Below are 26,422 nucleotides of genomic sequence, written 5' to 3'. Positions count from 1 at the left end.
GGGTAGTCCAGCAATGATTAAAACCTTCACGATTAAACTTTGTATCCTGGATAGAAGTGATACTCACTGGAAAATGTCCATCTACATTTATAGCCCGACTGGTGTAAGTGCACAGGACCCTTGAGAAGGGATCATGGTTCAGTAGTCAAGCATTTGCTTTGCACACGGAAGAGTTCAGGTTCAATCCCTCATATCTCCAGTATAAAGCAGTATGGAATAATTATAGGAAAACGTCTTCCAGAGAACCTGGAGAGCCATTGTCAGTCAGAATAGACAGTACTGACCTTGACAGGCCAGGGGTCTGACTCAAATTGAAGTAGTTTCATGGGTTCTGGTTCTGGTTTACAAAGCTATCACCTGTCAGAAAAACAACTGTCTTTGAGGCATTAGAGACAGCTCTGTGAAATACAGGTAATGAGATGAGCCCATTAAAAAGCTATTTTACAGTTCATTTGTCAAAAGTCCGGACACAACAAACCTCAAGAGTCTCTTTTTCCATATGCTTTCAGAATGGCTAGTATGTCAAGTCAAACACCTGTATAATATGTAAGACAAAGCAGACCCAAGACAAGATCGGTTGAAATAAAGGGGGGTAGAACATGCCTTTCCTAGAAAAGGAATTTCAAGGCACCTTAACATGTGTTTCACATATTAATGGTGTGACAACCATTGCAAAAGTAATCCGATGTATTGTATATCAACAGTCAGTCGAAAAAACAACTGCTGAAACATTGCAGACAGCATCTTTGAGTGGCCTGCCATGCAAATAATCTTGTTATTGTTGTTATGTGCGAAGTCGTGTCCAACCCATCGCGACCCCATGGACAATGATCCTCCAGGCCTTCCTGTCCTCTACCATTCCCCGGAGTCCATTTAAGTTTGCACCTAGTTTGCATATAAGTTTGCAAATAATCTACACTGAGCCAAACACAGACATTCTCATTTTGTTCTAACAATATTTGGTGCAATGGAAATATACTTTCCAGTACCATTAAATGATTCAAAATATCAGTATGCTTGAAGAACAGCAGTATTTCTGCAATTAGATGAAATCATATCTATTCAAAACCACAGACAATCTGAACTGGACCAGGGCTCTAACAAAGTATCCAAAATCACATCAATTTCATAGATGTTGCACAAGTCATTTGATCTGCAAAGGGCAGGAGGGCAAGTAGATGATACTATGACCTTTTACATCAGTAGTCCCCAACCTTTTTATCACCGGAGACCACTCAACACCTTTTACTGAGGCCCGGTGGGGGGGGGGGTAGTTTACTCCTCTACTCTCAACCACTGCCCTAACGCTCCCTGATCACTATGGTAATGTTTAAACATCCCTTCAAAATAAGATACAGACACGCCACAACAATGAACATAAGGAACATTTTATTTTCATAGAAATTTTAACTCATGACAATGACAAATCAATGGGAACTCTGAGCTTGTTTCTCTGCAACGAGATAGTCCCATCTGGGAGTGATGGGAGACAAGGATACCCGAAGTGTGTTGTAAAGGGTGGGGGGTGGATGAAGTAAAGGGCTGGGGGGGGGAGAAGGCGTCCTTCGGGGCCCACCTCCAATTAGTTGAAGGACCACATGTGGTCCGCAGCCCACATGTTGGGGATCGCTATTTTACGTTACAGGTTTATGATAGGGGCAAGCAACTTTTTAAAGTCCAAAAGCCAAAAAACCTGCAGCATTCACCTGCAAAGATACTGCTATACCAACTCACAGAGAAAAAGTGAGTTGCACTTGGCCAGACTGACTGGGAAGAAGCCAACTCACAGCAGCAGCTTTAATACCCGGCTGGTGGTTGCAAGTGTCAGGGAGATAATGTCCATCATTGTCTTCCATAGTACTTGCCCAGGTGGAGGTGCCAAATAAGATGATCAGACACACAGCTACATGGCCAGAGGTTTTCTACCCCTGGTTTACAAGGGTTTTCTACCCCCGGTTTACAGTGAGCGCATGCAAACGTATTTTGGATAGTTTGCACATCTAATTGCATCATTTGAAAGGAGTAAATGGTTCACAAAAAGGGTGTTAAACAGTCACACACCTCTGATTGATTTTGGATAAATTTAATTCTCGGTTTTCAATTTTCAGTAACCTATGTTTCCACCTTTGAGTTTCACTGTTTGGCATAATCATAAGTCAACAAGGAAAGTAATTGAACAGCAGGTGAATTTCACTGCAGATCTGTAAAGGCAAACAATTGCTCATCCTCTTCCTGAAGATCAGATGTATTCAAAATGTTGATGCAGAAGGTACAGTACCAACATGCCAGGAGCACACTATTGTGGAAATACTCCAAGCAACCTCAGGACTGAGCTCACTCTACTGTGGCAGGAACAAAACACCGACAGATGAATGGCATATAACAGAGTGAAACGGAAAAGTGACAAAGAAGGACAAAGTCGACTATGTGGAAGCAGCCCAACATAACTAATATCATTGAAGAATCATAGAGTTGGAAGGGACCTCATGGGTCATCTAGACCAACCCCCTGCACTATGTAGGACACCCACATCCCTGACTGTTTCATGTATCGTTGACTAGTTTTAATGTAAACCGCCCTGAGCCTTCGGGGAGGGCGGTATATAAATCTAAATAAATAAATAAATAAATAAATAAATAAATACTGTAACCTGCCACCCCTTTGCCTTCATAGAATCAGCTTCTCTGTCAGATCGCTATCTAGCCTCTGTTTAAAAATTTCCAAAGATGGAGAACCCACCACCTCTCGAGGAAACCTGTTCCACTGAGAAGCCGCTCTAACTGTCAAGAACTTCTTCCAGATGTTTAGATGGAATTTCTTTTGAATTTATATGGTAGATGAGTAATATGGCAGATGTTTCATAAGACCTACAAATGAGAAGTAGCAAAGAATTGCACGACCGCCCTACTTTCACTCCACTTGCTATGCTGGCATATATACTTAAGAGGACACTATGCTAAACTTCAAAAAGCCAAAGATTTAATGCATTTGGGGGTGGGGAGGGGTGTTATACTGATGGCTAATGTTTTCAAAAATCTAATGTATTTGTTATAGGAGGAATGGGAAGGCGACTGTAAGCCGCTTTGAGCCTCCTTCAGGTAGGGAAAAGCGGCATATAAGAACCAACCTTCTTCCTCTTCTTCTATATTTATATACCGCCCTCCCTTTCAGCCCAGGGCTGTTTACAGTGAAAATAGAGAAATGACATCTGTGTAACAATTAACTGCGGTAACTGAAGTTTACCAGACTTTTGGAGTGTTTTCCAAATCTCCCTGAGTGCAGGCTGGTGGTAGGAGGGGCCCCTGGGTCTTTAGTTTTGTTTTCATTAAAGGTAAAGATATCCCCTGTGCAAGCACTGAGTTATGTCTGACCCTTGGGGTGACGCCCTCTAGCATTTTCATGGCAAACTCAATACGGGGTGGTTTGACAGTGCCTTCCCCAGTCATTACCGTTTACCCCCCCCCCAGCAAGCTGGATACTCATTTTCATTGGTCTTGACCAAAAGCATGGCAGAAGAGCTCCATCTTACAGGCCCTGTAAAATTATTCCAGCTCTAACAGGGCTCTGATCTCGATCCAAGAAGTGCAGGCCAGGACTGTAGAAGCCATGGCTCTGGTCAAGGCCAGACATGCTTCTCTGTTGCCAGGGGTTACCAGTTTGTTGGTATCTGTGGAGCAAAGCACTCTCTGGGGGGTGTAGGTGGAGAGATGGTTCCTCAGGGATTCAGGGCCCAGAGTGCGTATGGCCTTTAAGGTGATTACAAGAACCTTAAGCCTGATCCAGTATTAAACTGGTAACCAGTGCACCTGTTTGAGCATGGCGAAATTAAAACAATGTAAGGTGCACGGTATCGTGGCTGTTTTAAGGTTAAGAAAACTAGTAAAATAAAGGTTGCAAACCCAAAATCAGGGGTAGTCAAACTGCGGCCCTTCAGATGTCCATGGACTACAATTCCCATGAGCCCCTGCAGGGGTTTGCTGGCAGGGGCTCATAGGAATTGTAGTCCATGGACATCTGGAGGGCCACAGTTTGACTACCCCTGCCCAAAATGATCTAAAATAAGGCTGACTAGTCAGTATTTATACACAAGCAATGAAACCCTAGCTCTTAGAAATATCCTTTTGGTAAGTCAACAGCAATTAAGTTCAGAATACTGAGTGGATATACTATCCACATAGAAACCAATACCACACAGGATTAGGCCATTTGCTGGTTCACATGATAAACATTTTTAAAGAACTTATATAAGTTAAGGGATACAATAGAACCTGAGAACCATACAGCTGTGGAAACATCACACCACTCACTTATCAGCACAATCACTTCAAAATGGATAGAGCTCCAAGTGAGACCAATATGCACCTCTGCGTTTTTCTCACCATCAAGAGCGTTTTTCTCTTTGTAGATTCAAACAAAAACTTTACTATCTAGTGTTTGACCTGTTAAATACTACAGGATACATGAATAAAAACAGGGAGGTAATCCTAAAACTCAAAGTCCAGGGACCTTTTTCATCTAAATAAATTGTATCACTCCAGCAGAAGTGAGCAAAACGTTATAACTGCTACTGGAAATATGTTTAAAATTGAAAACAATTATCTGTTTTATACTAGCAACTGTGACATAAATGCTGTTTGTAACTATATTTAACATTATTTTACCAATAGCTATCCCTTTAAACATACAGTGGTCTTGGGCATGCAATGCACATATAGATGATTCTTTAATGGTTCAAATACATTTATATACTCCTTCACAGTTTGTTTATTTTTTGGGGGGGGAGGGGTTGGTAATCATTTAACAGAGCCTTAACTCAACTCTTGCTTTTCTGATTAAAACTGCTCACGTTGTAGCACAGGGTTGCCCTTAAAACCAACAAATATTTTGAGAGCAGTTAGATTACAGTTTCTGCAGCGTAAGATTTTCTCATATAGGGTCGGTTTGTACAAACCTTTTACAACTTAAAGTCCATGTTGACAGTGAGCATGATAGCACATGCAATGACAATTTCCTTTCACCTCTAACCATATCCACCCACACCAAGCAAGTTACACAGCATTTTCATCCCGACGGGTCACTCTAAAATATCCACGAGTCTTGTGCCACCTTAAAGTCCAAGAGCTTTCATTCTAGCACTAACATTCATAGATTAGAGCACACTTCATTGGAGATACACAGTGAGTTAGTTCTTCCAGTGGCACTTCATCACCACACATAACGTGGAACAGGTGGCTATATTTAGGAGAAAACTGACCAAAACCTCTGATGGCAAGTGGTGCACATTTCTCACAAAGGCAGACAGCAAGAAAATATAAAATGATGACAAACTACTAAATCATGGCACAAACCATGAAAATCCAGGGCAGCTGGGCAAGAACAGAATCTGTGGTTCTGCAACATGGAGAGCAATCAATTCAGCCTAGAAAGCTCTCCTTATCAAAAGGTTACACAAGAGGATTGCTACAGCTGGAGACATTCCAACGGTCATTTGAAGGATCTACTATAATAGGATGTTGTAGGATGTAAAATGAGAAATGCTAAAAAAAATCCTAGGAATAAAACCACAGTTACTAAGTAGGGCAGGTATGAGACAGAGAATGCATTAATGGAAACACAGGAGACAGGAGATATTGTTAAGGGAAAAGCCACAGACAAAACAGCTGTAAGAAGTTAAGCAGGAAGAGACAGGGCATATAACTGAAAATCATTCAGTACCCGTTACTCCTTACCACTTTTTATTCAATATTATGGGAAACTTAGTGTCAATTTTGCCCACGCATGCTTGCACGTGTGATGAGCAATTTTAATCTGACACAGCCCATAGGTTCCAGCTTTTCAAGCTTCCAAACAAATGAGCTCATGTAGATTAAAGGAAGAGAAGCTAAACACCGAGAAAGAAGATGATCAACACCTTCACAAAGTGGGGATGGGAGACTGAAAGGCAATATGCCTATGACAAGAGTAGCCAAAAAGTGGCTCTCCAGATGCCTATAAGACTACAGTTACTATGAGCTCCTGACAGAACAGCCATGGCAGGAGCTTATGTTAATTGCAGGACATCGGGAGAGCCACAGTTTGGCCACCCCTGGCTACGGAACGAAGAAAGGGAGCAACACCTTGCCCTGTGAAGGAGTATGCTGGTCAAAACACCCCTAGATTAAGGTGACCAGATTGTCTCACTTTTGGAGGAACATCTGAGGGTACCTGGCAAATTGTACTTATGTTGAAATTAGAAATATATATATGTTACAATACTATTTTTACGTTTTATGCAACTTTTTGTTGCTCCATATAGACAAAAATTTTAATCAAGAACACCCCCCCCCCCCGGTCAATGGTGTCCCGCTTTACCAATGTTAAAATCTGGTCACTTTACCCTAGATAGACCCGAGTGAGTAGGAAGACCGGTGAGCAGTTTTAAAGACCAGCCCACATCCATTTCGGCACGAGCTTTCCTTAGCGCCACCTCATTCCACCAACCCAGAGCCGCCGCGTTCCCTGGGGAAGCCGCACGGAGCGAGCCTGGACAGGCGAGCCCAGAAACCGCGGCCCGACCGTGCTCCGGCGGAGGGGCTGCAGCCGGGCCCCTAACTTCCCCCCGGTCCCGCGGAGCGCCACACCGCCGGGCCCCAGGCAGACAGCGTGGCAGGCCAGGAGGGCAGCCCCCGGGGAGAGGAGGCGCGGCGGCGGCGGCTGCCCGCAAGCACACTCACCCGTCTTTCCTCTTGGCCTTGTAGACGTGCCCGTAGGTGCCCCTGCCCACCTTGCAGCCCTCGTACTCGAAGAGGTCCTCCACGCGCTCGCGCTCCCCGGTCAGCTTCACCTTGAAGTCATAGTCCATCTTCATTCAGAGCCCGGACCCCCGCCCCGCCCAGCCCCCGCCCGCCCGCCGCGGGCACCACGGAGGAGGTCGACGACGACGAGGCCCCGCAGCCGCGGCGCGGACCATCCAGGGGGGGAGGCGGGGAGGGCGGCTGCGGCGCGCGGGGACCGGCGGGTGGGGGGGCGGGGGAGGCCCTGGCCGTCTCGCCGCCGCCTCAGCCTTCTCCCCTCGCCGAAAAGCCGAACCGCCGCACAACAGCCGGTATCTCGCGGCTCGGAATACGGCAGCCGCGCCTGACCGCGCTGCTGCAAAAGGGGAGCGTCGCAAAAGAGAGCGAGCGCGAGAGAGGGAAAAACAAACCCTCCTCCTCCCCCCACCCCCTCTCTTTCTCTGGATCGCCCTCAGTGAATCGAGAGCCAGAGAGAGAGAGCGCACCACGTGGAATCCTACCGGCTCCTCGCCTGCGCCTCCCACCATGCACCGCGTCACCCCACGCACACGCCCCTCTGGGCCGATGGAAGCCTGGGAAGCGTAGTCGAGACGTCAAGAGGAGGAGGAGCCTGACGAATCGAGTGCATCTTGGGAGTTGTAGTCACGCCGTGCTGCCACTGCCTGTCCAGGACGGGGAGAGGGCGGCTCGGCGCAGGACGGCTGCGCGTGTTTTCTGCGAGTTGTACTCGGAGACTTTCACAGGGAGAGGGAGGGAGCGAGGGGCTCGCGCCTCGTGGGAATGGAAAGTTTGCCGTCAGGACTAAGACGACACGGGCGGCAGGGCCGGAAGCGACCCAGGTTCGGTAGCGGCAGCAGCTGTCAGAGCGGCCCTGCTGGTTTCCCTCTGAACCCGGAGGAGCCGTAGGCGGGCTAAGGAATTGGGGAACATTTTATCCGGACAGCAGAGACTCTGCAATGGCTAGACGTCTGCTTTGACCCCACTGTGACATAATTGCATCCAGCCCATTAATCCCGAGCCTAGGATTTGCAGACTTTCTCAATCCTGACCGTTAGATGTCGGTTTCACACTTTAAAAACGTCAGCAAATTAGGGCACTTAAATTATGGGTAAAGTTTGTGTCACGCCCGGGAGGCTGACAATTTGTTAACACCCCTCCGCGAAAAAAAAATTGAAAAAGAGCCTTTATCAACTTCCCAACCCTGGAGTGGGGCGGAGGGCTGTAGTTTGGAGATTATTTCTTGCTAGCATCTGCCCTTCGTGATGCCCTTAAATATACACCTCTAGAACTGATTCCTGTGTTTATTTACTTATTTAATTTATATACCGCCCTCCCCGAAGGGTTTAAAAAAGTAGTCTTTTTTTTTAATCTCTTTGTAAGAACTGAGGGTGCTGTGTAGACCTTAACTATTTCGTTCTGGAACAGGAACGTTGTCTGTGACATTCCTGCAACAGATTACCTGAGATCTGCTGCCCTCTTTAGACTCTTCCAAGCAATTCCCTAAACGAGCAAGAGGACAGGATCCGATGTGGATTCTCTCAATGTGCGTAGGGCTGATAGAATAAATCCAATGCTTACTGGAGAAAACAAACCCGTTGCATGCCCCTAAAAGTTTCATTAATATGTTTCCTTCAATAACACATCTTAAGAACACCCTGATATTGTTCTGGATATTGTTCTTCACCCATCCAGGGAGAGGCTGGGGGCAGGCATGGAAGACGGCTCTGGAGAGAAGGAAACAAGCAAAAAAAAAACTGCCTTTCATAGTAGGGCACTGATTGAGAGTGAGTAGGCTGATTGGGGTTACAGTTTAGAACAATGTGGCTGGACTTCATCTGTGGAGAGTAACCTGAGAATATATGATTATATGTCTTCAGAGTGAAAATTCATATGCCTGAGACTTTTTAAAAAGAGGTTGAAGCAAATTGTGAGAGCATCCAAGAATAAAATGCATATTATTAAAGTTCCTTTGCTAATACGAACCCATATAATTGTTAACAAGAAAGAATTTGGTTTATTCCCCAATCCTACATGTTTACTCAGATGTAAAAACCACTGTGCATCCTAGTCTCAATATTAACCTGCTGGATACAATTATGCCACAGTTGGGTCAAATAAAACTCAGTGGTTGTACCACAAGCCAGAGTATGCAAATTACACTTTGACATATCGTTAATATTTTTAACTTATGTATATAAGAACCAACTCTTATTATTATTCATAAATAACATCATGTATTCATATTACTGTGGATGTTTCTAGGGCCCAAAGACTACCAAGTTATTATACAGATAGAATCCCAGAGGCAAAAGCATGTACCTTACAAGGATGATTCATGGGGCACATGCAAGTGATACTAAAGTCTTTTTAATGCCTCATACTTACAATGTGTTCAAATGATGAAGCTTTAGGGCACAACCAAAGAGATAACCCACAAAATATTACGTACTGATATTCTTGAATCTCAAAACTGGTATAGTGCTTAGATTTGGTAAATATTCTGGAATGCCAAATTTTTCCGGCTACATTAGCTTACGGGAACCATTTAGCCAATGGTAACTATAGAATATAATGGAAATTAAATTGGGGAGTATCTGGGGCTCAGGGAGGCTGTTCTTTGAGGTAGAGGCACCAAACTTGAGGCATACCTGCTGGTGCCTCTCCTTAACTCCTAGTTACAACCCCCTCCCCCTAAGTTTGAAAAAGATTTAACCAGAAGGTCCAATTCTGTGAGCCCCCAAAGATTCTCCATTGTTTCCAATCGAGGAGTAAAGCATTTAAATTTTAAAGAGAACATTGTTCCTTTAAAATGTAGATGTCTTTTGCAAGCCACAACAGCAGAAGTGAACTCTGACAACAATTAAATGGCTTGCTTTAAATGCCTTCTTCAAGTGGATACCTTATTCTGAAGGCATTTTAAGGGACAGAGAGCCCTTTAACAACTGCAGTCATCTGGTGGAGTATTTTCAGGATTTTTCAGGCTGTCCAACTTTTCAGGCTGCCCAGAGCTGTAAAGAATGGGTGGTATAAAAATCCAAATAAATAAATAAATAAATAAATAAATAATGGGTAGCCAAAAGACAGCAAAAACATTCTGGCTGTAATAATACCCCAAAATATTGATCAGGTATTTTTCCCAGTTTTTCTTTTGTTTGTTTTTTTGCTAGAGCAGAGTCTGCACTTACTTTGTTTATTCCATTGTCAATGCTGTTGAATTCAGATCGATTTGAACTCGAGTCTTCCTCTCCCCCCCCTCCCCATTGAAACAGGGAATTGTTCTGCATGTGGATAGGGTAGTTCAGAAGGGGGGAGGCAAATGGAGACTCTTTCTTTGTTTTCTTGAAGGGGGGGAGAGGACCGAAGAATTCAGAGGAGGGAGGAAAAAATCCTTTCTTTTCTTGAAGGGGGAGGGGGATTGAAGAAGGCAGAAAAATATCCAAGACCGACAGAAGTTGAGAGAAATTAGGGGCTTCTCCTTTAAGGCAAGCTTGTCACATGACCACCTTTGGCCAATCAGGGGTTCTCTACCACGGAGGAGAGCCCGGATTCAACCAATGCGATTTTAAAATATATTGAGCATTAAAAGCACTCACAATAAAGGTAGGGTCACTCCGGATCAATCCTTCTTGCTGCAGAAGGAAAATTTAAATTGCCCAAAATCAAAATGGAAATCGCATTCTGTGTAGAGGGCAGGGACTGAATTGACCTGGGATTGGAATAAAAGCTCCATGCAGTTTACACCTAGGGTTAGCTGAATGCACACCACTGTTTCTAACATCAGATTTTATTGTTTCTTATGTTTATGGCCCTAGTCCTATTGCATTGTTGGTTGAATGCTCTGAGCTAATTACTTGTCTTCTGTTATTTATTTGCATTGTTTTAGACTATCAGTGAGAAAAGCTGGCATACATAAATAATATAGATACATAATAAAATAGTATTGGAAAGTTTACATACCACTTTCACAAGACAATGATATGGAGATACTGTACAAATGCAAAGCAGGTCATAGAGAAGTTAAATAACACTGGAACCCTTTCAAGTGCTTAAAGACAGGAATCATGTCCCCTCTCTCAGTCTCCTCCAGGCTGAACATTTCCAAGTCCATCAGGCTTTCCTTGTAGGACTTGGTTCCCTGGTCCCGGATCATCTTCATTGCTCCTCTGCACCCTTTCAATATAGCCCACATCCTTTTTGAAGTGAAGCCTCCAGAACTACACACAGGTGTGGTTTGACACACAGTCCATTGTGGGAAGACTACATTCTTATAAAAAAGAAAGACAAGAACATTCCATGTAGACATGCAACAGCTTCCTGTTTATATATGGTCTAAAAGATATTAAGCAAGTGAGGTTTCCCCTTATATGTGTGTTACATCTTTGCTTTGACCTGGGTGGTTGAGCCAAGCAGCGTTGGCCCTCCAAGGAATAACAGGGCAATGGCAAATCTTAGGTTAGGAGTGTGGACTTCTAATCTGGTGAGCCGGATTTGATTCTGCGCTCCCCCACATGCAACCAGATGGGTGACCTTGGGCTTGCCACAGCACTGATAAAGCTGTTCTGACCAAGTAGTAATATCAGGGCTCTCTCAGCCTCATCTACCCCACAGGATGTCTGTTGTGGGGAGAGGAAAGGGAAGGTGAGACTCTTTGGGTAGAGAAAAGTGGCATATAAGAACCAAGTCTTCTTCTAAATGAGTGATATTTTCTAAAGATGTTATTTCCACTGCTTCATTAAAAGCTTTTAAATGAAATTTAATTTTAAAACCCCTGCAGAGCTCATTAAATTTCCAAGATAAGGAACTATAATAAAAATAAAATTAAGATAATAAAGATTGTTAACTATTGCCATTTGCAGTTGTTTTTGACAGACTGCCTTACGTTTATATGAATGAAGTGTTATGTACATTTATTCACTCAGTCACATGTGGACTTCAGGTTAGTCTGCATAAACCTGTCAGGACACAGCTTGGCTGCTCTGCCTTATCATGTGTCTCTAAACCAGACTTTTCCAACCTTTTGACTATGGAGGAACCCCTGAGATAAATTTTCAGGCTTCAAGGACACCCAGGTGTGATGTCCGCTGGCCACACCCCTTGGAAGTGACATGTCACCAGAAGTGACATTACCATCTGCACCCCTTGCCCTCCTTTCACTCCCTCCACTCACCTTTACTATTGTGGCAGCTCTGCCTCATGTAAGCTGGAAGGAAGGGCAGGAACTGAGAAGGCAGCCTGGACCCCAATACCATCTCACAACCAACACTGATTTTTATAGCCATGGCCTACCCACCAAGTCCTCTGGGCAGCTTGTGGCCAAGTCCATTATGGTAGGAGGGGAAAGGCTGTGGACCCCTCCATACCTCCTATGGAACCCTGGTTGGGAATTCCTGCTTTAAACAGAGTCCAGTTTGCTTTCATGAGTAACAATAATTGATGGACCATGTTCAGTTTTATGCTAGATATATGCATGTAAACGCTTGTTGTTAATCATAAAAAATAATGTGGAATTTGTTCATTTGGACCCAAAGATGCAAAGATTTCTGCTTATGGAGCACAACCCCCACCCCCAACAGTCCCCAATGTCCCTTGAAATCCTGTTTTTGAAGCCGAGGAGGGGCTCCAAGATCAAGATTGGGAGGGTATTTTGGCCTGCTGTGGGGAAACCATGCTCCAACTGCATAAATCCTTGTGCCCACAGAAAAGTTAATACGGAGCCTGCATAACCCATAATTTTTTACGGCCATCAATTAAAGTAACAGTCTAATAACCTCAGCAAGAGCTAGTTGCTGGAAACAGTGTGCCGTATAGTTGTGAATGCAGTGGAACTAGCCATGGTGCTGAAATTTCCTCCTTCAGAGTTTGTATAAGGTTAGTAGGATACGTGTAGCTTCCTCTTTGATATCGTCTACTTCTGTGAATATATCTGGAAATAAATACCATATAATTACTATCAAAATAACTATAATGTTCCTGCACCCCATATTCTCAGGTCAATAACTTATTTATGACAATGTGACTTGAGAAGCACGGATAAGTGCTTTCTTTTACTTAATAGAAACATTGACTGCATGTTGAGTGAGTAGCCATATTTCCTGCTCTTTGCCTACACTGACCTCTAGTGTCTTCTAGTGGCACAAAGGGCAAAGATGGCTCCATTCATGCATGCTTGTGTACATTAAAACAAAATCTAGGAGGCGTGCTTTAAATATTTGTTCCTTTGGAACGGGGAGCTGCAGTCCTGAACTTGTACGTGAACTCTTGGGAGACTCCAGTGTGTTTTGTTCGGGCTGTGAATTGAATCCCCTTCCTCTCTACACAACAGGCACCCTGGGAGATAGGTGGTGCTGAGGGAGCTCTGAGAGAACTGTGACTAGCCCAAGGTTACCCAGTTGGCTGCGTGTGGATGAGGAAGTGAGAATCCAACCTGGTCCTCAAGATTAAAGGCCTCCACTCTTACCCACCACACCAGGCGGGTAGAAAGAGGGCAGACCCACTATGGCCGTGTGTGGGCTTCGCGAGCAGTCCTAAGTGGGCGCCCCCGGGGCAAGTTGTGGTCTTTGGGGGAACTGGGCTGTCATGGCATGCCTGGCAAAAGAGGCCAGGCTCCTCGATGGTCCCACTCGGCTGACCCGTCGCCCCCAATCCTCGCCAAGTTTCTAGTCCGCCGCGCCCCCAGTAGCCCTTCATCAAGGCTGCCGGCCGCCCTGGGTCCTCGGAAGGGTCGGGACGTGGCGAGGCAAATCCGCGCGGTGCCCAATCTGCCCCCCGCCCCCTCCCCGGCTCTGCAGCCAAGTGACTCCCCCGCCCCCCCCCGGACCGCCGGAGCGCGGCTCTGCAGGGCGGCCTGCGGCTCAGACCCCCCCCCCCCGCCGCCCCCGCTGGCGGCAGCCGAGGCCAAGTGGGCGCTCCGCCGCCGCTCCCGCCGCCCAGGAGGCCGAGGCGCCCTCCGCAGTGGCCGCGCCGTGCGTGTGGGCGGGCGAGCGGGCGGGCGGCGGCGAGTGGATGGCGCGGCTCCTGCCGCCCTATGGACCGCGCTGGGCCCGGAGCTCGCAGCATGCCCACCGGCGGCGGCGGCCTCGACCAGGCGCTGAAGATGTCCCTGCAGAGGAGGAAGGCCAAGATCCACTCGGCGGCCGGTAAGGAGGGCCGGGCCGGGCCGGGCAGGACCCCCCCCCCAGCCTGCGCAGGCTGCGCCGGTCTGCCCGGACGAAAGCCCCGCGACCTCTCCGCCACCGCGCGGGAAGGAGGGGGCGGGGCGGCGAATCTCTGCGGCTCGCTCGGGGGCCCCGTTCGCGCTTCATGGCCTCTGGAGGAAGCGGGGCCGGAGGCGGCGGGGCGGGGGGGGGGGGGAGGCAGACGCAGCGCTGCGGTCGCTGTATAACCCCGCGGGAGATTTTGCTCCTGAGTCGTCGTCTCCCCCCCCCCCCGCTGTGTTCGTGACACCCCCAGTTCAAAGGCGGAGATTTGCACTCGGCGCAGGCACGGAGCCTCTTAGCGGCAGCCGGGCTTTGCTCTGCGGCCGCGGCATGACAGCCTGCCTGCATCGCGGCTCTTCCACCCCCCCCCCCCCGCGCTCACTTGCGGGGTCCCGACGCCTGAGCCCCGCAAGACCTCTGATGCCAAGGACGGGGCCGCAGATCCACGACCGGCTGGGCCTTCTCTGCCACCTCCTCTCCCCCCCTCCCTCCCTCCGTCCCTTTCCCTGTGGGGGCCTCGAGGACTTGGCCTGTGCGCGCTACAGTTTGGACATGGACACGCCTCCCCCTGGAGACCACTGAGGACCCCCTTGCAAATAATGCATTTAGAATGGTGTTGTTGAATGGGAGGGTAAATTGGGAGGTGTGCGTTGGTGCCTCTTAGGACTCTTAACAATAAACGCCCCCCCCCTTTCTCACCAGCCCACCAATACCTAAACCAACCCTTCCTTTCCAAAATGCTGCCCTGCCGGCTCTTGGCCATATCCGCGTTCCTTCTCTCTGCTGCTTAGGGTCAAAGGATGTGGTGTGAACCAGGGCAGTTTAAAGCAGGTTTTCTCAGCCAGGGTTCCATGCAACCTTGGGGTTTCTTGAGGGCCCTGGAAGGGTGGGAGTTAATTAATTTTTGAAATATATTTTAAAATTTCTAAAACATTTATTGGTTGAAATGACTGTATATAGCCGTGTCTACCCACCCACCCACCCCCAAAATGGGCAATGACAGGATGGGCAGTGGAGGGGCCCTGGGTGGGCGTGTCCACAGCTATGCTTTCCAATCATATTCAGCACTTCCATGGTTTCTTGAAGCCTGAGGAATGTTTCAGTGGTTTCTCAAAGGTAAGGCTGGGTTAAAGTGTCAGACCCAAGCTTGAATCCCTGCACTGCATTGGAAGGTCACTGGGAAGGTTGTGTACTCTCTGTCTGACCTACCTCACAGGGTTGTTGTGAAGATAAAATGGAGGCGAGGAGAAGGTTGTAAGCTTCTTGCTCCATTGGAGAGAAAAGTAATGGGATCAATGAAATGAGGGTTGCCATCTCTGAGTTAGGAAATACCTGGAGATTCTGGGGGTGGAGCCTGTAGAGGGCAGGGGAGGAAACGTACTAGGGCAGGGGTAGTCAAACGGTGGCCCTCCAGATGTCCATGGACTACAATTCCCAGGAGCCCCTGCCAGTAAATGGGTATAAGGCCACAGAGTCCACCTTCCAGAGCAGGAATTTCCTCCAGATGAACTATCTCTCTCACCTGGAGATCAGTTCCAACCTGGAGGTTAGCGACCATAATTACTGGATACTGGGGGGAAAAAAACTTTGAGGAGGGAGTCTTGCTTGTGGCTGGAGCAAAGGAGGGTTGAACCCCACCTTGGACCATTTCCTCAACAATTACTTAAATGGGACATATACTTTGTGCCTCCTGGTTTTCCTGACACGAGACGGCCCCGGCTAGACTATGATCCCTCACAGGGTTGTTGTGAGGGCATAAAGTTCATAGAATCATAAAGTTGGAAGGGACCTCCTGGGTCATCTAGTCCAACCCCCTGCACTATGCAGGACCCTATCGCCCATCCACGCTAACCTGCCACCCCTTTGAACCTTCACAGACTCAGCCGCTCCATCACATGGCTATCCAGCCTATGTTTAAAAATCTCCAAAGATGGAAAACCCACCACCTCCCATGGAAGCCTGCCAAACGTTGGAGGAAGGGTGGGGTGGGAATTGTCACTCGGCCATGAATTTCCCTAGATGTCCTTGTGTCACTCTCCTTCAGCCTAACCTATCTCCCTGGTTTATTAGCATAAAGTTGGGAGTCGAGAGGCATCTTTAAGACCCACCAAGTTTTATTCGAGGTATAGGCTTTCGTTTGCACGCTCACTTCATCCGATAGCAGGGTTAGTCAAACTGTGGCCCTCCAGATGTCCATGGACTACAATTCCCTACAATCCTGTCATTGGCTCCTGGGAATTGTAGTCCATGGGCCTCTGGAGGGCCGCAGTTTGACTACCCCTGCGATACAGCATGCCTGCATGCAACTTTGTACTCCAACTTGGTTCTGCCGCTTCAGACCAACACGGCTATCCCCTTGAATCCCAGAAGAGAGAAGGACCCCCCTATCTACTACCTTTTGTGCCTGATTTTTCAAAAAAGGCTTTTGTACCTCAGGCCTCTGAAAGGTATGAGTCAGGTCTCTCTCCCATCCTTTCACTGTTCAGAACACTCAAAATATAACATCCAGAGTGGCGGCATGTAAGAACCTCAGGATTTGACAATGGAGGATTTAACATCTTACCAGGGGCTAAAGGTGGCTCAAGCCAGTGTCCTCTTGTCAGACCTTGGAAGCTAAGCAGGGTCATCTGTGGTCAGTATTTAGATGGGAGACTGCCAAAAAATATCTGGTTCACTATGACCATTTATGCACTGGAGGTTTCATGCCAGGCTGCAGGCTGGAGTTTTAGTTGTGGCAGGTGGCCCCACCTCTTCCTGCACCCACATGGGGGAGCATTTGGCCCAGTGCACCTCATCTGCCCCCGATTTGTGCTCCTGCACAAGAGCTGGGGCAGTGAAATGCCCAGTGCATAAACGGTCTATGTGGGGACAAACAGTGGCAAAATACTTCCAAATTTTTCTAGCCTTGATAACCCTACAAGGTTGACATAAGTCAGTTGTAATTTGATGGGCAAAAAAAGAAAAAAGAAAAAAAGAAAAGAAGTGGGACCCTGGTACATGTATAGCTTTGTGTTCTGCCAGTGACCTCTGGTTCCCTGGGTGCTCTTGAACTCTAGAATCAAGCTTGCAACTTGTCCCTGGGCATAGATTTGTGGAGTGGACTGGTAGGGCTGAAGCAGATTGACAACAGGGTATGCTGAAGACAGTAGAGAAGCTGTGAGGGGCACAACCAAGGACTGTGCCCTCTGTTGCCCTTCTGGCTTGTCCCAGTTCACAAGGGGAGTGGTCCCCCGCCCCCCAAAAAACAGTTTTCTCATATTTCAGTGAAGAATGGTCTGCTGAGGGCATCTGCTAGGTAGATTCATGACTGCAAAGTCATTTGAAAAACACCAGCGCTGTTTCTGTGAGCTAATGCATCTGCATCGAGACCTATCCGTACAGAATAATGTTAATGTCTGAAGAAACAAGACGTCTGGGAGCTGCTGAAATCTGGCTGTAGTCCTGACATTTTGACTAGCTGTATATGAAATGCATAAGTGGAACTGTATACTTCCAAAAAAAACTAGACTTTCCCTGTTACTTAAAGTTCTTTGAAAATAATCGCAGGTACCTAAACCTTCAATGAATATGTGACTCTGCATTATATTGGATCTGACTAATTAATTGCCTGTAGCCCAATGATATTTATCCTAACTTGTGACAGAAATCCTGTGGTCTTTCCCTGCCCAGCTGTTTGAGATCCATAATTGAAAATTCTGGTGGCCAAACGTGGATATTCTACCTAAGGCGAAGCAAATGCTAACTGAGTTACTGCCCATTCTCCCAGTCTTGCAGCTTGTGTCCAGGGCTGATTCTGCACTTTTGTTTGTTTCCATTGTGGATGGAAAAAAGGACACTGTGTAGAAACAGGATTTTTGAGATCAAGCATTATAAACATGACACCATAAGTTCTGCATTGGGACTGATCAAAGTAGGATCCCCCGTGACTTGCCCTGTTAGTGGTTATTTTCTTCTGGCACCAGCTGAATAATCTTTATTTCCAAAGGCCTTAAAAGCAAAAAAACAAAAACATTTTGTCCCCAGTACATTTTAAACTGTATTGTTGTTGCCGGTTTCATTCGTCATGAAACTATTTTAAAAGCAAAAATATGCAAGTACAGGAAACACAAATAAAACTTCCCAGCCACCAATTCACAGGCATGTATGTTCAGGAAACCAATGAATTAGGAAGCGGGAACTTAGATTTCAACCTATGATTTTGGTCTGCTCTTTTAGCCCTGGCATAATCCTTCCATCTTCATTTCATGGTCCTTCCAGTATATAATCAACGGGGAGGAAAGCAGGCCTGTTCAGCTTTTGGGTTGCTCTGGTCTACGCCGAGGTGGCTGCATCTCTCTGCCAAGATGAGAAGTATTTGGCTTTTGGCACTCAGACTATGGTGGCCCACCTGTACCAGCAAGCTAGGACATCTCCTGGGGAAGGCGCAGGATTCCAGGGCTACCCGCCTTCCCTATCGCAAGAGAGTGGCTGCCTGCTCAGTAGCAGAAGGCACACAGAGGTGCTTTAGCTGCTCCAGGGTGAGGTGGTTGTTGCCACTGCATTCCCAGGGCCAAACCCCAAAGGCCTTCTGATCCCCACTGGTTGCCCAGAACATGGACTTGTGTGCCAGGGAGAGTAAGCAAAGAAGAAAAAGATGTGCTCAGTCATTCAACATGAAGATGAGAAACAAATATTCTGGCCAGCTCCTGATGATTTCCACATGACTACAGATAAGCTGCTCAAGAGGTGGGGAAGAACGCTTAGCCTTAGCCTGGAAGAAGCCAAATCCTTCTCTTCACAGTGCCATGCCTAGAACTGGTCATAGTAGAGGTCTTTGTTTGATTTTGATTTCAGTGGTTCTCTACGAAGCTCGCCTCCCTGTTCTGTGGAAGCCGCAGACTACAAAGACTTTCCTTCCTGGCTCTTTTACAGTCCCTAAAAATAAGGCATTGTCAATAGAACACCAGGAGGTTGCAAAGTGCTTCCCCCTCCCCCCCCCTTCATCAGGAAGACCGCTGGAGGCTGGCAGAAATCCAGAGGTCAAGTGTTAGCATGGTTAATATTGATTGAAATAAAGGAGTCCTGAAGCAATCTTGTGTGATCTCTCCCCTACGGAAGGCAGCACACTGTTGCATCGGAGCAGTATCCCTTTTCTAGATCTCCCAAACTGAATGGTAAATGTTTTCCACATGGGCCAGCGTTCAGCTATGCAGTTCAAAGTGGTAGGGACAGACCCACCAGTTCTTGTGCTGCATTACGATTCTGGATGTGCAGATCCGTCCAAAGACCTGCTTGGTAGTGAAATAACCACTTTATATAATTACAGTATTACAGTATATGCAAAAATATGATCCTGCCTATATTGCTCAGTGGCAGAGGTTGGCCAGGCAAGGGAAGAGGCAACCCCTCTGGGCAACAGAGCCCCTTATCTTGGTTCCATGGCTTGACCTCTGGCTGTTGTCACCCCTTGACCTGGGCAACCAGCCTTCTGGCATTCTGGCACCGTTTATTTTATCCTATGTAAGTAAATTTGATTGTTGTAAACTGCCCTAAGTTAGTAAAGAGGGGTGATAAATTATCATCATCATCATCATCACAGACAATAAAAACAAAGCATGCAGGTTATTTATGATCTTTTCAGGCACTATGGTCTTTGATCAAGTGCTCATCTTCTGGAGAGGTGAGACTTGCATCAGGACAGGAGCCGTAGCAGTAGAAACCCAAATACTGATGGCTGCGGTAATTTACTTGCTCCGCTCCTCTGTGTGTTTAGTAGCATCCTGACAAGCAAAAATTGAATGCTGTGCCACTTCCCAGAAAAGCATCAGCTGCTAAATGCATCAGGCTACTTTGAAATTGCAATGGAGCAGCTGCAGTAAAAAATAAAATTGGCACCCCTAAGTGCTCCACCGTGCTGATGTGTGGACATTAGTATCTCCGTGGGCATCTCCGCTGCCTGCAGGGGTCTCTGGCTCACTGTTGCTCCTGCCACAGGCCTTTGGGAGGCAGAAAACTTTGTGTTCTCTGTTGCTGTGTTTCCCCCACAGGCCTGAGCACTTGTAACAAGATGCATGTGACAGGTCCTCTCCCAGCAATTTGGAGAGAAGGAGCCAGGCTGTATATGAAAGATGTCGTGTGACCTTGTCTGCAGCACGGAAAGGGCAGCCTGATCAAATGAATGCCTCACCACTCAAAATCTCTTTGGGCATCCCTGTGGCAGCACCAACATTAGCAGCTTGACTCTCCGGTGTCAACTATGAATTGGACTTGCCTGCCCTTTGGGTTGACACATATTAAGCTTTCTTCTCTGTCTGTTTGCATTTACTCTGTAACTTAATCATCCTTTCCCCCTATCATTTGGGAGGGGGTGCAAGAGCTGTGATGGGCAGCCCTATGGAAGCTTTATACTCAGAGTTAGTAACCTTTCCAAGATAACTTTGTAGGCTTTCCCAGGAGGGGAGTGCAAAAGAGTTTTCTGATTTCATCTCTCAAACACTTTTTGTATGACATTTTCACACGGTTTAACTTATCATGCATAAGAAGAAGAAGAAGAAGAAGAAGAAGAAGAGTTGGCTCTTATATGCCGCTTTTCCCTAACCGAAGGAGGCTCAAAGCGGCTTACATTTCCCTTCCCTTTCCTCTCCCCACAACAGACACCCTGTGGGGTGAGTGAGGCTGAGAGAGCCCTGATATCACTGCTCAGAACAGCTTTATCAGTGCTGTGGTGAGCCCGAGGTCACCCAGCTGGTTGCATGTGGGGGAGCGCAGAATCAAACCTGGCATGCCAGATTAGAAATCCGCACTCCTAACCACTACACCAAACTGGCTCTCAAGTTAAAGCAGTGGAAGGTTCCTGAAGGCCATTGTTCAGGAACAGGGAGAAATGGCGTTGTCTTTTGAACACGGCCTTCAAAAGACAACGCCATTTCTCCCTGTTCCTGAACAATTACACAATCTATACTATGTTGCTGCAAGCAAAGAGTAGTTGCGCTTCAAAAATAACAGCAAAAGAGTACAAAACTGCAGGTGATCATTCATGGAACCCTGAGAAGCTGAACTACACAGTCCTACCAAGATGTAGATTTACCACCATGGCAGCTTGTTGGATGAGGGAGCTGCGAGTGTCTCATATAGTTTGATCGCATTATGTGACCAAAGTAAGTGAGCTTCAGCCATAATATCTTCCCTTCTAATGACATAGTTGGTTTGCTCCTCTCTAAAACGATCTTGTTGGTAACTTTGGTTGTCCATGGTATTCGCAGCATTCATCTCCAACACCATAATTCGAAAGCGTCTATTCTCCTCCTGTCTTCCTTCTTCAGGGTCCAGCTTTTGCATCCACAGCTTGTTATGGGGAAGACAACCTTGATTAGGTGGCACTTTGTATTAAGGCTGATGTCCTTACTCTTCCACCCACAAGCTTCGGGTATTTTTTTTTAAGTACAAGACGTTACATTAAGAAGACTGATGAGGCCTTAGCTATGCATCTCTTCTGTGGCAGAGTTATGTGCCCCCAAATAAAACAGGATTAGGTACATCCAAGAGAAATACAATGGTCTAAGAAAGGATATTACTCAACAAAGTCAGGCAAAATATTTCCAGTTCAAGAACACCACTTTGAAATGATGGCCTTGGGTATTTCAGCCAGTGCTACACATGATAGTGAAAGAGCCTCTTGTGGCACAGAGTGATAAGCGGCAGAAATGCTTTCTGAAGCTGTCTGCCCATAAGGTTGGGAGTTCGATCCCAGCAGCCGGCTCAAGGTGGACTTGGCCTTCCATCCTTCCGAGGTCGGTAAAATGAGTACCCAGCTTGCTGGGGGGTAAACGGGAATTACTGGGGAAGGCACTGGCAAACCACCCCGTATTGAGTCTGCAATGAAAATGCTAGAGGGTGTCACCCCAAGGGTCAGACATGACTCGGTGCTTGCACAGGGGACACCGTTATCTTTACCTTTTTACACATGATGGAGGCATATTTCAGCTGGGAGTGAGGGGGCAACGTCCACCTTTCTGGCAACTGGCCATGAGCCTGTCAGCAGTTTCTCTCCTTGGTTATTCAGTAAAGCACAGAAAAGAAAACCCACCTGGGGTAAACAGAGGGGGCAGGGGGGGGAAATCACTGTAAATATATGGATTAAAAAAGTGTGATTGTCTAGCATCTAAAGGGAGAAATTGCTTGGCACAGAGGAAGCTACTAAGGGATCAAAGAGTTTTTCAAAAGCCAATTAAAGGATCACAGGCCAAATTCTGAATGTAAGAGATAATTATAGGCTGTGCAGGCAGGATTAGAATAGAGTGGTTGGCATGGCATGTCCTTAGGAGCAAAAACAATTACAGCTCATTGGCCAGGGGAGAGAACAGGAGAGCAAAAGGCAAGGTGAGAATGAGGAAGGAGTGGCGGAGGAAAAACAGGGACGAGCAAGGAAGGGATTCGAGCCAACTGGAAGACCCTTCAAAGCCAGAGAGGATGCTTTGTTGCCTTTGCACAGAATGGGAGACAGACTGTAATTTTCTTGGGCGAATCGTAATTAGAAAGAACATTTACCAGCAAATTCACAATGTTATTGTGAGGATAAGATGTGAAAAACAGGTATGGTACCTTGAGGCAGGGGTAGTCAACCTGTGGTCCTCCAGATGTCCATGGACTACAATTCCCATGAACCCCTGCCTTGAGGAATAGTTGGATAGATGGGGGGGGGGGCGGAGAGAGAGAAATCCAGTCCTTCTCCAGATCTAACATCTGTGTCAGAGCTTTCCACAAGCAAAGAGACTTCTGTACCAGCATCTCCTTTACCACCTGTGCAGAGTTACATGCGTACATTGCATACGAATGTCAAGGATTAGATCACCGATTAATTTTGAAGAGATCACAAGATGTTTAGTCAATTAATGGTGCAGTCCTAACATGCACCTTTTAGCATGACAACTGGCAGATTAATATTTATTGATAGAAGTCTGTGTGGACGGATTGTTTGGCCAATTAAACTAATCAAGCCACCAAGAGGTGCCATCCTAACAGTTTTTGATGGCCTCATGGGAAAACAAATCAGGTTAGGTTTGAAAGGCAAGAACCCATTAGCTGCCTCCTGGATCGTGGCTGTGAACCAGAGTTGTGCGCATAAGAGCCAGCTTCGCTGCTTTTGTGTACTTCTGCACTCGGCCTGTTCCTGCAGAACCACAAATTATTTTCTGCGCACTGGGGAGTTTTAAAATGTGGTTTCTCTCTGCACCATAGAGGGCTGCAAAACGGCACGTAACTTCTAGCGCACGCACAAAGGTCTGGCTGGATTGAAGTCAGCCCTTTAATAGAAGACAAGAGGCTGAAACATCTTCCTGCCCTGATCTCTTTTTGCAAGCATCCATAGACCTCATTAGTGGAAACAGTTCATGTCTGAATGGAACTGAAGCCTTCTGCATTATAGAAAAAATGCATCTCAGCCTTAATGAAGGTTATATGAGCATATAGGTACACGTTTCTAGTAGACATTTTTTTTTTGTATTTTAGAAGGGGTTTAATGGTACATTCCAGTTTTATTTAATGCTGTCATTGACTGCTGACTTGTCATAGTCTCATTCTGTTATTTTATTGTAATGGGTCCTTTGGCCTGTATATCCAAACTATACGTGTGTGTGTTGTGTGTAGATGCACAAACTGCAGAAAAACAGGCTATTACTATTATAAATAAAGGTAAAGGTAAAGGTATCCCCTGTGCAAGCACCGAGTCATGTCTGACCCTTGGGGTGACGCCCTCTCGCATTTTCATGGCAGACTCAATATGGGGTGGTTTGCCAGTGCCTTCCCCAGTCATTACCATTAGACTGGCCCAAGGTCACCTAGTGAGTTTTTGTATGTGGAGGGTGGATTTCTGGGTCTCTTAGGCCTCAGTTTGACATTCTGTGTAACAGTGCTCAGTTCTATCGCTTTATGGCAAAAATGCTTCTTGCCGCCACTGGTTTTAAGTAGCTTCACATCTGTTTTAAATAAATGCAATTCAAAATATACATGCTGCTTTCAAAAGTTTGGCCAGTGTTTTCTTTTCATCTAAGGACATTCAAAGAGCTGGAAATAGAAATGAGTCTTTTGGTACAAGCCTTATATTGCCTGGATCTTCCTGAGGTTTTGATTATTTGTTGTGTAAATAGATATTTAAGCACTAGAGTATCTCAGACTCTCTGCTGTTCCCGCAACACAAATGTCATTTGTTTGAATGAATTCATCTGGAAACAATGAATGTTTGGTCTGTGTTTCTACAGCGAGCTCTGAAGAACCTTTAAATCAAATCTGGTGAACTGCCAGATAAACGTCAAACCTCATCAAAAGTCTGCTACTTTAATTTGTAAAATGTAATACAGAAGGTTTGCATGGAGAGGTGGTAAACAACTGCCCTATAAAGTTACCAATATTTTTATAATAAAATCAGATTTCAGTAGCACCTTTAAGACCAACAAAGATTTATTCAGGCACTCCTTTGCACTCGAAAGCTCACGCCTTGAATAAATCTTTGTTGGTCTTAAAGGTGCTACTGGACTCTGATTTTATTGTGCTACTTCGGACCAACACGGCTACCCATTCGAATCTATCCTTACAGAAAGCACTAAGATTTTTTATGAGAGTCTCTCTTTGAGAAATAAGGATTTGGGTTTGCTAATGGGTTTGACTGTTTATGGAATATAATAATGTAGAACTCATAGAAGAAAATGATTAACCACACAGCCTCCTTCTAAAGAAATCCACACAGATAATTCCTTAACACAAATTTATCCCACAGTAAAGAATTCGTTGTTATCATGCCTCATTACCCTGGGGCATGTACAAGGTCATGAATTCTGTTTCTAAATAAAGCTCTAGAAGAATTCCAGCAGCCCGTGGAGATCATTGTGGAAATCAAATGTAGTGTTTGTGTGTGTGTCAGCCAGACTTTTCTAAAGCCACCTGCAGCAAGTCAAATTTGGCAGCAACTCAGTTAATGATAATAAGAAGAATAAACACACACAGGGAGAAAGGAAATTTGAGGGGGGGAGGGGTTTATCTGCCGATATGATAAATGAATGTTATTCACTGATACTCATCAGCTTCAAAATATTTTATAAAGTCTATGCATTATTGTCCACAAAATCTTTTGAAAAGTGGTAAATACAACTGGGTAAAAGGTAAAGGTATCCCCTGTGCAAGCACCGGGTCATGTCTGACGCTGGGGGTGACGCCCTCTAGCGTTTTCATGGCAGACTCAATATGGGGTGGTTTGCCAGTGCCTTCCCCAGTCGTTACCATTTACCCCCCAGCAAGCTGGGTACTCATTTTACCGACCTCGGAAGGATGGAAGGCTGAGTCAACCTTGAGTCGGCTGCTGGGATCAAACTCCCAGCCTCATGGGCAGACAGTTTCAGACAGCATTTCTGCTGCCTTACCACTCTGCACCACAAGAGGCTCTGTATACAACTGGGTAGGTAACTCCTATTTTGTTGGTCTGTGATGGTATTAAATCCATGGGTTCAGTAAGACACTCAGCTCCAAACAGACAACAACTTTACTGGAGCCAGAAACTGGCCTCTTTGAGCCAAGAGACACTGGAGGGACCTTAAACAGCTTCTGAGGCTATTTTAGGTCAGGAAAGCAGAATGGGAAGAAGGCATAAGCCTCCCCCGACCAAATGCATGATTCTGAACTGGATTCTCCCCTGTTGCTGTAAATTAAAGTTCAGTGCAATCAGACTAGAGTATTAAAGTTCTATAGAGCAGGGGTAGTCAACCTGCGGTCCTCCAGATGTTGATGGACTACAATTCCCATGAGACCCTGCCAGCTTTTGCTGCCAGGGGCTCATGGGAATTGTAGTCCATGAACATCTGGAGGACCACAGGTTGACTACCCCTGCTATACAGAACTCCCTTTTCACGCCTGACTTGACAGGACTCAAGCCAGGCCCAGAAAATGTCTTAACGCGTGCTCAAGCCCTTAGAACCTGGAAACAGAACTATGAACGGTACAAAGTACAACTGCATGAAATAGTGCTTTGAACCATTTGTAGTTCTGTTGCCATGTTCTGAGCACCTGAGCACATATTAGACTCCCTATATAAAAGACCTTATTTTTCTATATAAACTATAAAATTAAAGAAGAATGGAATGTAAAATTGCATGCAGATGAACAAATATCTAAGACATGGTGAAGGAGTTCCATTACTTTCCTGTTTCAATATGGCCCTTGTCTGGAGATATTATGAGGTTTTCTAAATCACTGCATATTTAATAATGACAGGATACCTATTGTCACCAGATACAATTCTAAAACCTCTTAAATCGAGAAAGAAAAAAACAGACCTGCTTGTCCATAATGGGCTGCCGATCACTTTGTCAAACAGTGTGGCAGTCACAAAAGCTCATTGTTATATTTCTTTAATAGCTTCCAACTTATCAAACATGCCCATAACCAGCACTCAAGGATCTTTGATTGGTATCACAGCTCCCAGGATCA

At 46.1% G+C, this 26,422-nt stretch overlaps 2 protein-coding genes across 6 annotated transcripts in view; one reads left to right on the top strand and one right to left on the bottom strand.

Moving 5' to 3' along the window:
• CDK8 (cyclin dependent kinase 8) overlaps positions 1-7,296 on the bottom strand; it is a 48,174-nt gene extending 40,878 nt beyond the window's left edge. The window contains exon 1 of one of the 3 annotated variants that reach the window (XM_077341762.1): positions 7,274-7,296. Coding sequence is in view for 2 of the 3 variants with exons in the window: in XM_077341761.1 (XP_077197876.1) it covers positions 6,714-6,847 (134 nt within the window). In the remaining variant the exon portion in view is untranslated. Of the gene's footprint in view, positions 1-6,713; positions 7,234-7,273 lie in introns of those variants that run through there. The other 2 variants (XM_077341761.1, XM_077341760.1) reach the window with 2 other exon arrangements.
• Positions 7,297-13,730: 6,434 nt separating this feature from the next.
• The window catches only part of ATP8A2 (ATPase phospholipid transporting 8A2), a 369,499-nt gene continuing 356,807 nt past the window's right edge, over positions 13,731-26,422 (top strand). For 2 of the 3 annotated variants that reach the window (XM_077341745.1, XM_077341743.1), the window contains exon 1: positions 13,731-13,909. In XM_077341745.1, the coding sequence (XP_077197860.1) occupies positions 13,798-13,909 (112 nt within the window). In that variant the 5' untranslated portion in view covers positions 13,731-13,797. The remainder of the gene's footprint in view (positions 13,910-26,422) is intronic. The other variant, XM_077341744.1, reaches the window with a different exon arrangement.

This window comes from Paroedura picta, chromosome 6 (assembly GCF_049243985.1).
Source record: "Paroedura picta isolate Pp20150507F chromosome 6, Ppicta_v3.0, whole genome shotgun sequence".
Lineage (NCBI taxonomy): Eukaryota > Metazoa > Chordata > Lepidosauria > Squamata > Gekkonidae > Paroedura > Paroedura picta.
This window is presented reverse-complemented; position numbering and strand designations above follow the sequence as displayed.